Source organism: Bubalus bubalis, chromosome 1, assembly GCF_019923935.1.
Source record: "Bubalus bubalis isolate 160015118507 breed Murrah chromosome 1, NDDB_SH_1, whole genome shotgun sequence".
NCBI classification, from domain to species: domain Eukaryota; kingdom Metazoa; phylum Chordata; class Mammalia; order Artiodactyla; family Bovidae; genus Bubalus; species Bubalus bubalis.
In genome coordinates, this window is record NC_059157.1 from 51638063 (window position 1) to 51653604 (window position 15542).

The 15542-nt window shown below is 40.8% G+C and overlaps 1 protein-coding gene across 5 annotated transcripts in view; it reads left to right on the forward strand.

Moving 5' to 3' along the window:
* GRIK1 (glutamate ionotropic receptor kainate type subunit 1) overlaps positions 1-15542 on the forward strand; it is a 487136-nt gene that overhangs the window by 344029 nt on the left and 127565 nt on the right. For all 5 annotated transcript variants that reach the window (XM_044939691.2, XM_044939684.2, XM_044939685.2 and 2 more), the window contains exon 5: positions 14112-14165. In XM_044939691.2, coding sequence (XP_044795626.1) covers positions 14112-14165 — 54 coding nt within the window. The remainder of the gene's footprint in view (positions 1-14111; positions 14166-15542) is intronic.

The following is a 15542-nucleotide window of genomic DNA, read 5'->3' on the forward strand; positions in this document are numbered from 1 at the left end:
AGCCCTTCACTTTCAGTCTGTATGTGTCCCCTGTTTTGAGGTGGGTCTCTTGTAGACAACACATGTAGGGGTCTTGCTTTTGTATCCATTCAGCCAGTCTTTGTCTTTTGGTTGGGGCATTCAACCCATTTACGTTTAAGGTAATTACTGATAAGTATGATCCCGTTGCCATTTACTTTATTGTTTTGGGTTCGATTTTATACACAATTTTTGTGTTTCCTGTCTAGAGAATATCCTTTAGTATTTGTTGGAGAGCTGGTTTGGTGGTGCTGAATTCTCTCAGCTTTTGCTTGTCTGAAAAGCTTTTGATTTCTCCTTCATATTTGAATGAGATCCTTGCTGGGTACAATAATCTGGGCTGTAGGTTATTTTCTTTCATCATTTTAAGTATGTCTTGCCATTCCCTCCTGGCTTGAAGAGTTTCTATTGAAAGATCAGCTGTTATCCTTATGGGAATTCCCTTGTGTGTTATTTGTTGTTTTTCCCTTGCTGCTTTTAATATTTGTTCTTTGTGTTTGATCTTTGTTAATTTGATTAATATGTGTCTTGGGGTGTTTTGCCTTGGGTTTATCCTGTTTGGGACTCTCTGGGTTTCTTGGACTTGGGTGATTATTTCCTTCCCCATTTTAGGGAAGTTTTAAACAATTATCTCTTCAAGTATTTTCTCATGGTCTTTCTTTTTGTCTTCTTCTTCTGGGACCCCTATGATTCGAATGTCGTAGCATTTAATATTGTCCTGGAGGTCTCGGAGATTGTCCTCATTTCTTTTAATTCGTTTTTCTTTTATCCTCTCTGATTCATTTATTTCTACCATTCTATCTTCTAATTCACTAATCCTATCTTCTGCCTCTGTTATTCTACTATTTGTTGCCTCCAGAGTGTTTTTAATTTCATTTATTGCATTATTCATTATATATTGACTCTCTTTTATTTCTTCTAGGTCCTTGTTAAACCTTTCTTGCATCTTCTCAATCTTTGTCTCCAGGCTATTTATCTGTGATTCCATTTTGATTTCAAGATTTTGGATCAATTTCACTATCATTATTTGGAATTCTTTATCAGGTAGATTCCCTATCTCTTCCTCTTTTGTTTGGTTTGGTGGGCATTTATCCTGTTCCTTTATCTGCTGGGTATTCCTCTGTCCTTCATCTTGTTTAAATTGCTGTGTTTGGGGTGTCCTTTCTGTATTCTGGCAGTTTGTGGAGTTCTCTTTATTGTGGCATTTCCTCACTCTGTGTGGGTTTGTACAGGTGGCTTGTCAGGGTTTCTTGGTTAGGGAGCTTGTGTCGGTGTTCTGGTGGGTGGAGCTGTATTTCTTCTCTCTGGAGTGCAATGAAATGTCCAGTAATGAGTTATGGGATATCTATGGTTTTGGGGTGACTTTGGGCTGCCTGTATCTTGGAGCTCAGGGCTGTGTTCCTTGTTGCTGGAGAATTTGCTTGGTATGTCTTGCCCTGAAACTTGTTGGCCCTTGTGTGGTGCTTGGTTTCAGTGCAGGTATGGAGGCATTTGATGAGCTCCTGTCAATTAATGTTCCTTGGAGTCAGGAGCTCCCTGGAATCAGGGTTTGGACTTAAGCCTCCTGCCTTCACTTATCGGTCTTATTTTTACAGTAATTTCATAGCTTCTCCTTCTATACAGCACCATTGATAAAACATCTACGTTAAAGATGAAAAGTTTCTCTACTGTGAGAGTCACCCAAAAAGGTTCACAGCGTTATATGGAGAAGAGAAGAGGGAGGAGGGAGTTAGAGGTGACCCGAATGAGATGAGGTGGAATCAATAGAGGAGAGAGTGGGCTATCCAGTAATCTCTTCCTTATGTCCACTCCACAACTGGACTGCTCAGAATTGTTCACGGAGTTATACAGAGACGAGAAGAAGGAGGAAGGTGACAGAGGTGGCCAGAAGGATAAAAGGGGGAAATGAAAAGGAGGGAGACAGATCCAGCCAGTAATCAGTTCCCTAAGTGTTCTCCACTGTCTGGAACACACAGAAATTCACAGAGTTTGGTAGAGTAGAGAGGGGTTAGGGAGGAGATACAGGCGACCTGGTGGAGAAAAAGGAGAGTCCAAAGTGAGAGAGAGCAGTCAAGACAGTAATCTCGCTCCCTAGTGATAAATGGGTCCTGAAGATTGGGTTCTTAAAGGTACAAAATTGGTAACAAATACATAAAAGCAAAAATTAAAAATCTAGAGTAGAGTTTGGAATTTCAAAAATACAATGTTAAAGAAAAGAAGAAGGAAAAGAAAGAGAGAAAAAACGAACAAACAAAAACAAACAAGGTCACGAAAATTATAAAGAAAATATAGGTACAAAATTGATAACTAATACCAAAAAGCAAAAGTTAAAAATCTAGAGTAGAGTTTGGAATTTCAAAAATACAATGTTAAAAAAAAGAAGAAGAAAAAGAAAGAGAGAGAGAGAGAAAAAAACAAACAAGAACAAACAAAGTTGCATAAATTATAAAGAAAATACAGGTACAAAATTAATAACAAATACCAAAAAGCATAAATTAAAAATCTAGAGTAGAGTTTGGAATTTCAGATATACAATGTTATTTAAAAGAAGAAGAGAAAGAAACAGAGAAAAAGGAAAAGAAAAAATAAAAAAGGGTCACAGAAATTATAAAAAAAACTATAGGTACAAAATTGATAACAAATACCAAAAAGCTAAATTAAAAATCTAGAGTAGAGTTTGGAATTTCAAAAATGCAATGTTAAAGAAAAGAAGGAAAAAAAAAAGTCAAAAAAATTATAAAAAATATATATATGAAGTTTGCTTTTAAAAAAATGGGTTTTTTTTTTTTGCAAAGTAATCGGTTATAAAAGTGAAAATTAAAGGAATAATAGAGGACTTAAAAAATTTTTTTTAATTAAAAAAAATTTTTAAAAAAGAAAGAAAGAATGATAGTAAAAATAGTAAAAATATATCTAGGACTTTCTCTGGTTTTGTTGTGAGTATTGAGGGTTCAGTTCATTTTTGGCTAGTTCCTTGGTTCGACTTATATTTCTCAAGATCTATAGGCCCCTTCCTATGTAGTCGGTAGTAACCACAGGATTTTAATCTATTGCCTGTAGCTTCCAAGGCGGTTCCCTCTGTTACAGCTTCTTCTGTTTGCTGGTCTTTTCAGTGTCTGGTTTCCGCCCTGACACAAAGGGGACGGTGGAGGACACTTTTTTTTTTTTTAGGCTCACTTGTTCAGTCGCGGTGAGGGGAGGTAGGGAGGGATGCTGCAAACAAATAACACTGGCGTGCGCTCGCAGTGCCTCAGCCACACTGGGTCTTTCCCCCATTCACAGTGCATGTAGCCTCTCTGCCCACGCTGCTCAGGCTCTAGGTTGCTCCACCAGGAACCATCCGAGGCCGGCCCTGAGCTGCCTGCACTTCCCAGGTCCAAGCCGCTCAGGTTCAGGCACTCGGGTAGTCCTCAGAGGCGCAGACTCTTGGTTGGGCCTGCATTTTGTGCCCTTCCCAGGTCCGAGCAGCTCAGGTGATGAGGTGTTTGGCGCGCGCGATTGCTGTGACTTATCGCCTCCCCGCAGCTCGGTTATCTAGGTGTGCAACCGGCGCACCTTCTCAGGCAGATGTTGACCGTCCAGACCCCCAAGAAGTTTTAGTTAGCACAGAAGCCTGCTTACAGTTTTATAGATAAAGTCTCTCTGGGGCTGCGATTGTCCCCTTCCGGCTCTGGCTGCCTGTCACTGGAGGGGGATGGTCTGCCGCCGGCTGTCTCTGTTCAGTCCTTTGTTCCGTGCGGGGGCCTGGCGGTGTCTTAGGTTAGGGCTGGCTTTTCGTGTGGTAGATATCCCACAGTCTGGTTTGCTAGCCCAAATTATTTTGCTCAGATAGCGCTCGGGGTATTCAGGCCAGATCCTTGCGATGCAGCCCGCGCCGTGCCTCCCTGCCCAGCCCCCGCTTGCTAATGGCGGATGCAGGTGTCTGAGCTGCTTCTCCGCTGGGGGAGTTACCGTAGGGCTCGCAGTGTGCAGGTTTTAATTGTTTATTTATTTTTCCTCCCTGTTATGTTGCCCTCTGTGCTTCCAAGGCTTGGCACAGATTCAGCAGTGAGAAGGTTTCCTGGTGTTTGGAAACTTCTCTCTTTTTAAGACTCCCTTCCCGGGGCGGAACTCCGTCCCTCCTTCTTTTGTCTCTCTTTTTGTCTTTTATATTTTTTCCTACTTCCTTTCGAAGACTTGGGTTGCTTTTCTGGGTGCCTGATGTCCTCTGCCGGCATTCAGAAGTTGTTTTTGTGGAATTTACTCGGCGTTTAAATGTTCTTTTGATGAATTTGTGGGGCAGAAAGTGTTCTCCCTGTCCTACTCCTCTGCCATCTTAGCTCCTCCCCCCTCAGCTCTTTTTTTAAAAAATGAAATATAATTGCTTTACAGTGTTGTTAGTTTCTTCTGTACAACGATGTGAATCAGCTATATATTCTTTGCTATTAAAACTTTTCTTCCACTCTGGTCCTCTTACACATCAGATTTCCACCAACTTTTCCTGAATGTTGCAGAGAGTTTATCGTTTGGGTTCATGTAATCCTCTAAGTTTTAAGTTAAGTTAAGTGAAATTGCTCAGTCATGTCTGACTCTTTGCAACCCCATGGTCTGTAGACTACCAGGCTCCTCTGTCCAGGCAATAGTGCTGGAGTGGATTGCCATTTCCTTCTCTAGGGGATCTTTCCAACCCAGGGATCAAACCCGGGTCTCCCACATTGTAGACAGATGCTTTACTTTCTGAGCCACCAGGGAATTCTAAAAGCTTTATTCTCTCCTATTTGCCAGGTTGCCTATTTCATTTTGGCAGGGGGAAATCTTTTTTTTTTCCCCTGCTCCTGTTGTTAGCAGCACAAACCCCTTAAATTGCATAATCTTTTCTTTCTGCACATGGATGATGCCATGTGGCTCTTCTAGTAGAATTACCTTCTTAAGCTAAACTAAACCCCATGGTCTCCAATTCACTTATTAATATCTATTAGTACCAGTTTCCTTTCTTCTTTTGACCAGACCTCTGGAAAGAGAAGCTTATATAGTACTTAAGACTGAAAGACACTCCCAAATAGTACAGGTATTCCATTCACCAACACTTGGCAGAACAGCTTTGACTTTCTTTGTTTTCACTGGGAGGCAGGGGAAAAGTGGCCTGGATTTATAGATTGCACGGCACGATCTCCCAATGGAAGGGAACCCTAGAGTCTCTCTGTGGGTAGCTTGTATCTGTGTACATGTGTGTGGTTAGTATATGAATGTGACCGGAGACGCACAGAGAAATTTAGAAAGTTTTCAACTTCAAACAAGTCATTTTTCCTTTTAATACATGCTCTTGATATCAATACACCAAAATTATGCAATCTCATAGGCCATAAAGATGAACAAATGAGGTGTGTTGGCTTCCTGTTGCTGTGCTAACAACAAATGATCACAAATGGAGTGGCTTAAAACAATGCAAATTTATTCTCCAACAGTTCTGGATGTCAGATGTCTAAAATCTAGGTGTTGACAGGGCTATATCCCTTCAGAAGGATTTGGGAAAAATCATTCTTTGCCTTTTCCAGTGCTGCTGCTGCTGCTGCTGCTAAGTCACTTCAGTCGCATCTGACTCTGTGCGACCCAGTAGACATTGTCTTCATTCCTTGGCTTGTGGTCCCACATCACATTGCCTTGCATTCCCTCGGTTTCCATCTTCCCGTCACTTCTCTGCCTTCTGAACGTCAGCTTCCGTCTTATAAGAACCCTTGTGACTACACCGGCCCATCTGAATAAACCAGAGTTGTCGTTGTTGTTTAGTTGCTAAGTCCTGTCCTTCTCTTTGCAACCCCATGGACCGCAAAATGCCAGGCTTTCCTATCCTCTATCTCCCAGTGTTTGCTCAAACTCATGTCCATTGAATCAGTGATGCCATCCAGCCATCTCATCCTCTGTCATCCCCTTCTCCTCCTGCCTTCAATCTTTCCCAGCATCAGGGTCTTTTCCAATGAGTTAGCTCTTCGCATCAAGTGGCCAAAGTATTGGAGCTTTAGCTGAAGGGATTGAACCCTATCTCCTGCATATCAGGCAGATTCTTTACCATCAGAGCCACAAGAGAAGCCCTAACCCAGAGTATCTCCCATAAATTAAGATGTTTAATCACATCCTCAAAGTTCTTTTGTCATGTAAAGTAACATATTAACAGATTCTGGAAATTAGGATGCGATCATGTTTAAAGGGCCATTATCCAGCCTACTCTTTAAGGAGATGGGTGGTTTTCTGTATATCAGGGTTTTTAGGGATCCAGGGCTATTTTTCTTACATTCCACTGTTCCCTTTGTGGATATGCCATAGTCAGTTAGTGTTGTATGATTGTTAGTCTCTCAGTCGTGTGTGACTCTTTGCAACCCCATGCACCACCAGCTTCCTCTGTCCATGGGATTTACCAGGCAAGAATACTAGAGTGGGTTGCCATTTCCTTATCCAGGCAATATTCCCAATTCAGGGATCAAACTTGGGCCTCTTGCACTACAGGCAGATTCCTTACTATCTGAACCACCAGAGAAGCCTTAATATGAGTATCTTTTCCTTTTTGTATCAATAAAAACTGATCTAAGGCCCCGCTTATACCTAGCTTGTTCTACTGATGACCAGTGTTAAAAATTGTGTTGTCCAAGGTGCATTCTGCTCAGAGGATAGTATAATTGCCCCCAGAAGTACTATCGTTGGCAGGTGAGAAAGAGTTACACCCTAGAGATCAAGTCTTCTTCTCAAAATTGCTTCTCTGAGTCCTGGTATTATTCAACTGTTTCCTGAAGATTATTCCTATGCAGAAATGACTTATTTCTATCTTGGGGTAAAGCAATTATTTTAGCCACATCACATGTCACACATTTGGAAGCTGTTCATTTGAAATTATTGACTAAAAACTATGTCTGATGGTATAGAATTTATCCTGATATTGAGAAGGTTATAAAAGGAGCAATACAGTTCACGTTAGTCAATATAAACTTCAAAGACACCTATCTTTCAATGAAAAGATGCAGTAATAAAAACCCTTATAAATATTACAAGAATGCCTCAAAATTGCTTAGGAGCACTTCAGGTTCCATTTTAAGGTTCTGCTACTATGGTAGCAGCATTATGCCAATTATTTGTGACATATGAATTGCTTTTAGCAATGGATGCTGAGAGTTTGTGAGTTTCTGTCTTCATATCTCTGCATTGCCTTCTGGAAAATAATTCAATTGAAATGTAACATAGGCATCTTAAAATAACAGAACACGTTATGGAAAGACTTTTACCCAGAGACTTTCTAAGTGTCTTATAGACCAACTCTCTCACCAATCACAGGAATTAGACCCCCAAACTATCTTCACCTAGACTTGAATGAGGGCTGTCAAGACAAACTAAAATATGGCCTTTGTGATGCTCAGGCTGTATGTGATAACATTTACTGACCTAAATCCAAGAGGTAATCTTTCCCAAGAACAATAGCGCTAGATCAAGAAGAGTCAGTGTTATTGTGAACAAAGCCATGAGGTTCTATTGTAAAAACTCTAGAGAGGTAGTGCAATCCTAGTCATTGGACAAGAACTATTAAGAAAAGTTATGACCAACCTAGACAGCATATTAAGAAGCAGAGACATTACTTTGCCAATAAAGGGCAGCAGCAGTCAAATCTATGGATTTCTCAGTAGTTATGTATGGATGTGAGAGTTGGACTATAAAGAAAGCTGAGTGCCGAAGAACTGATGCTTTTGAACTGCGGTGTTGGAGAAGACTCTTGAGAGTCCCTTGGACTGCAAGAAGATCCAAGCAGTCCATCCTAAAGGAGATCAGTCCTGAATATTCACTGGAAGGACTGATGTTGAGGCTGAAACTCCAATCCTTTGGCCACCTGATGTGAAGAACTGACTCATTGGAAAAGACCCTGATGCTGGGAAAGATTGAAGGCAGGAGGAGAAGGGGATGACAGAGGATGAGATGGTTGTATGGCATCACCGACTCAATGGACATGGGTTTGGGTGGACTCCGGGAGTTGGTGATGGACAGGGAGGCTTGGCATGTTGCAGTCCATGGTGTCACAAAGAGTCAGACATGAGTGAGCAACTGAACTGAACTGAACTGATATTTCAAAGTGTCTTAATAACAGAGGGGTCATTAGACTTGTTCTTCCAAGAGTCAACTGGCAATGAGTTTTGTTCTGCTTCTTAATAATTCATTTTAACTACAAAAAAAAAGAAAACTATAATTATTTTCTAACCACTGAAACAATAGAATAGTGTTGTGGCATATCTATAGTAGCCTGATACAGAGAAAGCCTTCATTTAGGGTCAACCACCCTTCCCCTCATTGGTTTAAGGACTCTGTTATCTAGATAGAATGGAATGTCATAAGTATGCAGACTATGTAGGACTTTTAGTATTTTTCTATTGTTCTCTGTATTAGCCAGGGTTCTCCAGAGAAACAGAACCAATAGGAAATGTATGTGAAGAGATTAATTATGAGGAATTGGTTCATGTAACTATGGAGACGGAAGTGAAATGAAGCAAAAGTCACTCAGTCCTATCTGACTCTTGTGACCCTGTTGCAGGAAAGGGGATCCATTCCAGAACCCAAAACTGGGCTCTTGTCTAACACTCGGAAATGAATTGTCTGAGGAGACACATGTGCTGATAAAGGAAGAGATTTTATTGGGAAAGGGCACCCTGGTGGAGAGCAGTAGGGTAAGGGAGCCCAGGACAACAGCTCTGCCACATGGCTTGCAGTCTCTGGTTTTATAGTGATGGGATTTGTTTCCAGGTTGTCTTTAGCCAATCACTCTGACTCAGAGCCCTTCCTGGTGGTGCACGCCTTGTTCAGCCAAGATGGATGCCAGAGAGAAAGATTCTGGAAGGTGGTCGGACATGTGCTGTCTCCTTTTGATCTTTCCTGAACTCTTCCTGTTGGTGGTGGCTTATTAGTTTTGTGCTCCTTACAGGGACTTCCTGTCGTAAAACAACTCATGAAATGGCCACTGTGGTGTCTGGCCAGGGTGGGCGGTTTCAGTGTGCCTCCCCTGAACAACCCCACAGACTATAGAGTCCAGGCCACGATACTGGAGTGGGTAGCCTTTCCTTTCTCTAGGGGATCTTCCCAACCCAAGGATCGGACCTAGGTCTCCTTGGTTGGGCCTAGGATTCCTGCACTGCAGATGGATTCTTTACCAGTTGAGCCATGGAGACAGAAGGCTCACAGTCCTCCATCTACAAGCTAGAGACCCAGGAAATCTGTGGGGTAATTACAGTCTGAAACTGTAGGCCTGAAAACCAGAAGAGTTCAATGGTGAAATCTCAGCCCTAGGCCTGGAGAAAGCCAGTGTCCCAGCTCAGGCAGTCAGGCAGAAAGGAAAAGAGGTGAATTCCTTCTTCCTCTGCCTTTTTGTTCTAATCAAGCTTTCAGGGGATTGGATGATGCCTACCATATTGGGGAGGATCATCTGCTTTCTCAAAAGCTTATTTATCTGGAAACACCTTCAAAGATACATCCAGAAATAATGTTTAATCTGGGCACCCCTTGGCCCAATCAAGTTGACACATAACTTGAACTGTCACCATCTATGAAAGCCTTTGAGTTCTTATAACTGATTCTGTATGGACACAGAGTATGATTAACTATGAATGGTATTTTGTTGGAGGCCTTTTTTGTTATTCAGCCCAGTTATATCAGATCGAAATAGTTCATCTTTCTTTATGGAAAAAGTAAATTATTAACCTTCTCTCAACCATGATTCGGAGAAGGCAATGGCACCCCACTCCCGTACTTCTTGCCTGGAAAATCCCATGGACGGAGGAGCCTGGTAGGCTGCAGTCCATGGGGTCGCTAAGAGTCGGACACGACTGAGCAACTTCACTTTCACTTTTCACTTTCATGCACTGGAGAAGGAAATGGCAACCCACTCCAGTGTTCTTGCCTGGAGAATCCCAGGGACGGGGAAGCCTGGTGGGCTGCCGTCTATGGGGTCACACAGAGTTGGACACGACTGAAGCAACTTAACAGCAGTAGCAGCAACCATGATTATTTATGTAATGTCTTTATTATACAAAGAATCAAAGCAGCCTAGAAAAATAATTTGAAACAAAGCCATAAATATTTTTTAAGAAAGGAGAGGAGTTGGTATCAAGGGGAAAATTAGGTAAGAAAACCATAAATCTGAATGACATTAGCACATAGAATATATATCCTTTTTCCTGATGAGTTGCTAATGGAGGACCCACGATTTTGACCCTGAAGTCCCTAATTATCAAAACACACACATGACATATTGTGCAGTATTCATGAAACAGAAAATTGTATTTATTCAGGAAAAAAAAAAAAAAAAAACCTTAGTTTGCCTGGCACTGATAACCATGTTAGTCACCTAACATGTTAGTCAGGGTGAGTGAGATCTCTGTCAGGATGAGGAGGGTGACATATATCAGTTGCATTCTCTCTTCCTTGACCCAAACCAGCACATGACCACACCCAAGCTCAAGGACCCAAGAAATATAATCCTATCATGCGCCTTTCAATTTGGAAAGTTGGCAGTGGCTCTAGTGAAGTCTCGGAGAAGGCAATGGAACCCTACTCCAGTATACTCTTGCCTGGAAAATCCCATGGACGGAGGAGCCTGGTAGGCTGCAGTCCATGGGGTTGCTAAGAGTCAGAAACGACTGAGCGACTTCACTTTCACTTTTCACTTTCATGCATTGGAGAAGGAAATGGCAACCCACTCCAGTGTTCTTGCCTGGAGAATCCCAGGGATGGCGGAGCCTGGTGGGCTGCTGTTTATGGGGTTGCACAGAGTCGGGCATGACTGAAGTGACTTAGCAGCTAGTGAAGTCTACACTATGGGTCTTGCAAAATTGAGAAGCCTAATAGGTACTCAATAAATCCCTACTATAGATATACAACGGTATTGAAAGAGCTAGATGTTTACCATCTACCAAACTATATCAATAATATGATCTCAAGTTATTTAATAAAAATAATTCTGTTAGGAAGCAACCATTATTAAAATATTGGTGGAAGTAATTAAGGGGAATGTGGCATCAATATAAATAGTATTGACAGCCAAGTTTATCACTTAATTGTGTGTGTGATGTGATGTGCTTTGCACCATTAAAAATAATTTCAGTAGAGCCAAAAACAGTCCCTGGCAATACTGTCTTGATAAAGTATACACTGCCTAGGTCAGCACCTCCTGGTCAATTCAGCAAAGCACAGTAACAAAGTTTAAGAGTATTGTTTGTTAGGAAAAAGTCAGTTTTGCAAAGAGCCATTTAAAAATCCCCATATCATGATTACACTGTTTATTTAAAAAACTGACATTTATCTTGATGTGACATTTTCATAATCCCTTAACGACTTTTAGTTGAAATACCAATGTTGACACAGAAAGAAAATCGTTATATGAATGCTATAAAATGCAATATATACAACTATTAGACAACAGAACAGCCAGTCCTAATCAGTCTACAAATCATTATAAGCACAATTGTTTAAAAAACATCACCTTTGGTGAAACTGACTTGTTGTTGTTGTTAAGTCACTAAGTCATGTCTAACTCTGCAACCCCATGGACTACAGCACACCAGGTTTCCCTATCCTTCTCTATCTCCTGAAGTTTACTTAAATTTGTATCCACTGAGTCAGTGATGCTATATGACCATCTAATCCTCTGCCGCCCTCTTCTATTTTGCTTTCAATCATTCCCAGCATCAGGGTCTTTTCCAATGAGTTGATATTAGTTTTATTTCAGTCTAAAAGTTTCTCATTCACTCGTGTACTAGAGAGTCCACGAAATTGACAGCTCAGTGATCCATGACTATACTTGCTTCTTAATTTTCATTCTAGGAAGCACTGACCTAGGCTCTAGGTAGGAAAGTCAAGAATGGGGATTTTTGTGGAATATCAAATAAAAAGTGTATGTGGAAGACCCAAGGTCAGGACCAACAAAAGCAGGTTCATCAGCTGTTTATTCACTGCATCTGCATAACTCTTTTCTAACATTAAATAAGAGATATTTTAGATGAGTATTTACCTCTAGGAATTACAAATAATAATAATTAGTTGAATGTTTGTTTTAAGAAAAAAAATCTGTGCTCTCAATTGGTGATCAAATGCCTCCATAATAAAATTTAAAAAGAAAAATCCACCCATATAAAAGGCTTAAAATTCAGGTGACTTGGTGTTTTTTTCAGTTTCAGAAATAATATTTTAAACCTTAGTGTCCAGGTCTGTATCCTGACATAAAACTTACCAGTTCCCTTTCAAGAGATAATCTCAGCTGCAATTACACTAATGACCAAAATGAAAAATTGAATTCTGAGTGACCCCAGCAGGTTAGCTCTTTATTCTCCACTGATATAAGGGATCAGCTAACCAGACCTCACCATGCATGCCTTTAAATGTTATTGATGGCCCTAAAGCGATTCTACCCTTTTAAAAATCCTTTTGTGCACCTGGTCTTGTTATCACCATAGGAGTGACTTGCATACTGTGGGCTTATGATTCATAGGGAGAGTTTCCTGTCATTTGTCTTACCTTCATGACATTACAATTTCACTAAATATTCCTCTTGTTTCTGTGTTAGCAGTGAAAGCACAGGAAGTGTCAGATCTGTGCTTCTGTATGCGCTGTCTCCAAATGTTCCCTCCACTTTGGTGTAAAATCATTCTAGGCTACATATCTTAGGCACCTTCCGAAACCTCTGATAACTTGTATTGCTTTTCCGAAGACCTTTTCAATCCACCTCTTCATAAACTGAAGTTATGAAAGCCCTTGTTCCATAATGCAAATGGACAAGTTTTCCACAAAACAGTGATTCCCAACCATTGCTGTGAAATACAGAAATTCCACTTTCAGAAATTCTAATTCAAGAGGTCTCTGGGATGGAGTCTAAGAATATCTGATTTTAAAACTTCCAGAGGGGATTCTCATTTGAATCCAGCATTTAGGAGTTATGAGGATAACTGTCTTGAAAGTTTGATTTCTGAGTCTTCTCCATTCATTTCTATGCAGATACCAAAAAGACAGCGACCGGCCCCAAGGAAGGTGATGCTTTGTCATTTAGTCACGAAGTCCTATTGGACTCTTTTGTGATCCCATGGACTGTAGCCTGCCAGGCTCCTCTGTCCATGGGATTTCCCAGGCAAGAATACTGGAGTGGGTTGCCATTTCCTTCTCCAGGGGATCTTCCCAACTCAGGGATCAAACCCTCATCTCCTGGGTTGGCAGGCAGATTCTCTACCACTGAGCCACCAGGGAGACCTAAGAAAGTGATACTCTTGATTTAAAAGATCAATGACAATCTTACCTCCAAAGCACGTGGAACTGTTTCTTCTCAATGGACACCATTTCTAGGAATCCAAGCGAAAGACCACAGTCTAAGAAATCACCTCTATTTAGAACCTTGGTCCTTTCTGTTTACCTCTTTTTTGCTCCTCCCCACCAAATAAAAACCATACACACAGAATGTTGGAACTGCCAGGATCCCAATTAGATAACAGAATCAGACTTAAGAGGCAGTGAGAAGAAGTACAAAAATAGTTCCATCTTTCTATTTATAAACAACCCTCTTTTCCCCTACTTGTTCTGTGGGATGAGATGGGAAAGGGTAGAGAGGAGGGGTTCAGAGATATACATATGTATAGATCTTCATTTAAATATATCTACATATCAGTATTGCCAATTCAACATTTAATGAGTTTTACTCTGAGGCACTATGATAAGTACTAAAGCTAAGGAGATCAATAAAATATATATCTCAGCATGGCATTACTCAGAAACCCAAGCAGTAGAAAAGGCAAGACTCTGTGCCATTATGGACAACTCCAGATATAAAATATGTTGAGCATGGACTATGTTTAAATTTGATCAGCTGACCAATTTCTCCCGTGAAGGTCAGGCACAACGTGATGAAAGCACATAGGATGGAGGTCAGTGGCCTGGGTCCTAGCTCCACATTAATCATTGGTTTGTCTCAGGTTTCTATCTACTGAGTCTCTGAATTTCCTAAGCTCCTTCCTATTCTATGTCTCCAGGCTACTGCAGTCAACCTACTAATCATCTATGTCTTCTTATAATTCTGTTTCTGATTCTTTTCCCTTATTTCTCTTTGGCAGATCCTGTTCATGGGCATGATGACTGAGTACTATCATTACTTTTTCACAACCCTGGTAAGCATATCTGGTGGAAATGTATTTCACACTATCAAAAAATCTTTGGTTTTTTTTTTTTTTAATTTTATTTTATTTTTAAACCTGAAACACTGTATTAGTTTTGCCAAACATCGGATTCGTTTTGATGTTTGGTTATTTTAAAGTCAGCCCTGGTGGCAAAGCCACGGAGGTTTGTTTATTTTCCTAAGAGTCCTCTAAATCTAGAAATGCTAAACAGCAAGTGTCTTCTTTCTTTCCTTCCTTCCCTTCTTTCTTCCCTTCTTCCTTCCCTCCCCTCATTCTTTTCTTAACTAGCATCAATGCATGTGCATCCAGAAAGGAATTAAAATAAAGCTTCCATTAAATAGAAACTGCCAAAGTACACACTATTAATAAAGAAGAATCATCTGTATTTGCTACATATATTAGTGGACACATTAAAGTGTATTTTGGTATGCTATCTGATGTGATTTCTCCACCTATGTCCAGTGGACAGCTGGTTTAGCTAGGGGTCACCTGTCAGGTATTTGGAAGACTATCAAATTTGGTAGTCTATCAAGATTTGGAAGACTATCAAGATTTGGTAAAGAATTTGGTAGAGGCTTTCCACATTGAACATTTTTCACCATAAGAAAAACCATGGCTGTAAGCCTGAGACAGTCAAAAGAAGCTATACAACCTTAACTTTTGAGAGATTATCAGGTCGAGGAAGAATGGTTTAAGCATTTAACACATCAGAATGATGTGTTAGCTGTCAGCCGCACACACAATACACCACTCCCAACACACACTCCATTCTCTTACATGAGAAGACACAGGATCAACCTCCATTTCTAACCTGTAAAAGTGTGTCAGCTTAAAATCTACCCAGATTTGCAAGATTCAATAAGAGTATTGTTTTCCCAAAGAAATCTGGCAAAGTAGGCTGGTGCATCAGGGAAATCAAAGCCTTTGGAACAAGGACCAGACAGGTCTCGTGTACCTACTTCTGGAAGCAGTAAACTCCATTCCTCAACTGAGTATCTCTGAGAGCAGGAAGGGCTGCAGAGGATATCACAAGACAAATGCTATGGGGCAGGTGTTAAAATTATCACTGCTCCTGACCTCAGAGTCAGAGAGTGGGACGCAGGGCAGAAGTTCCTGAACTTAAGTTTCCGTGGTCTTCACTCCCTCGTTGACATCCTGATGGGATCCTCTGTCAGAAGAGTCAAGGAAGACCCTGAGAACTAGAAAGTGTCTTACTCTGCTCACAAATATTGCCCATCTCCATCACCATGAACACATACGTCTTACTCAAGGCGAGATGGCTGTCTGCCTCTGAACTTTCCATCCTTCCCAAGTGTATATGCCTTTAAGAGTTAGTTTTGTTGAAATTTGAGAAAAATATAAACAATG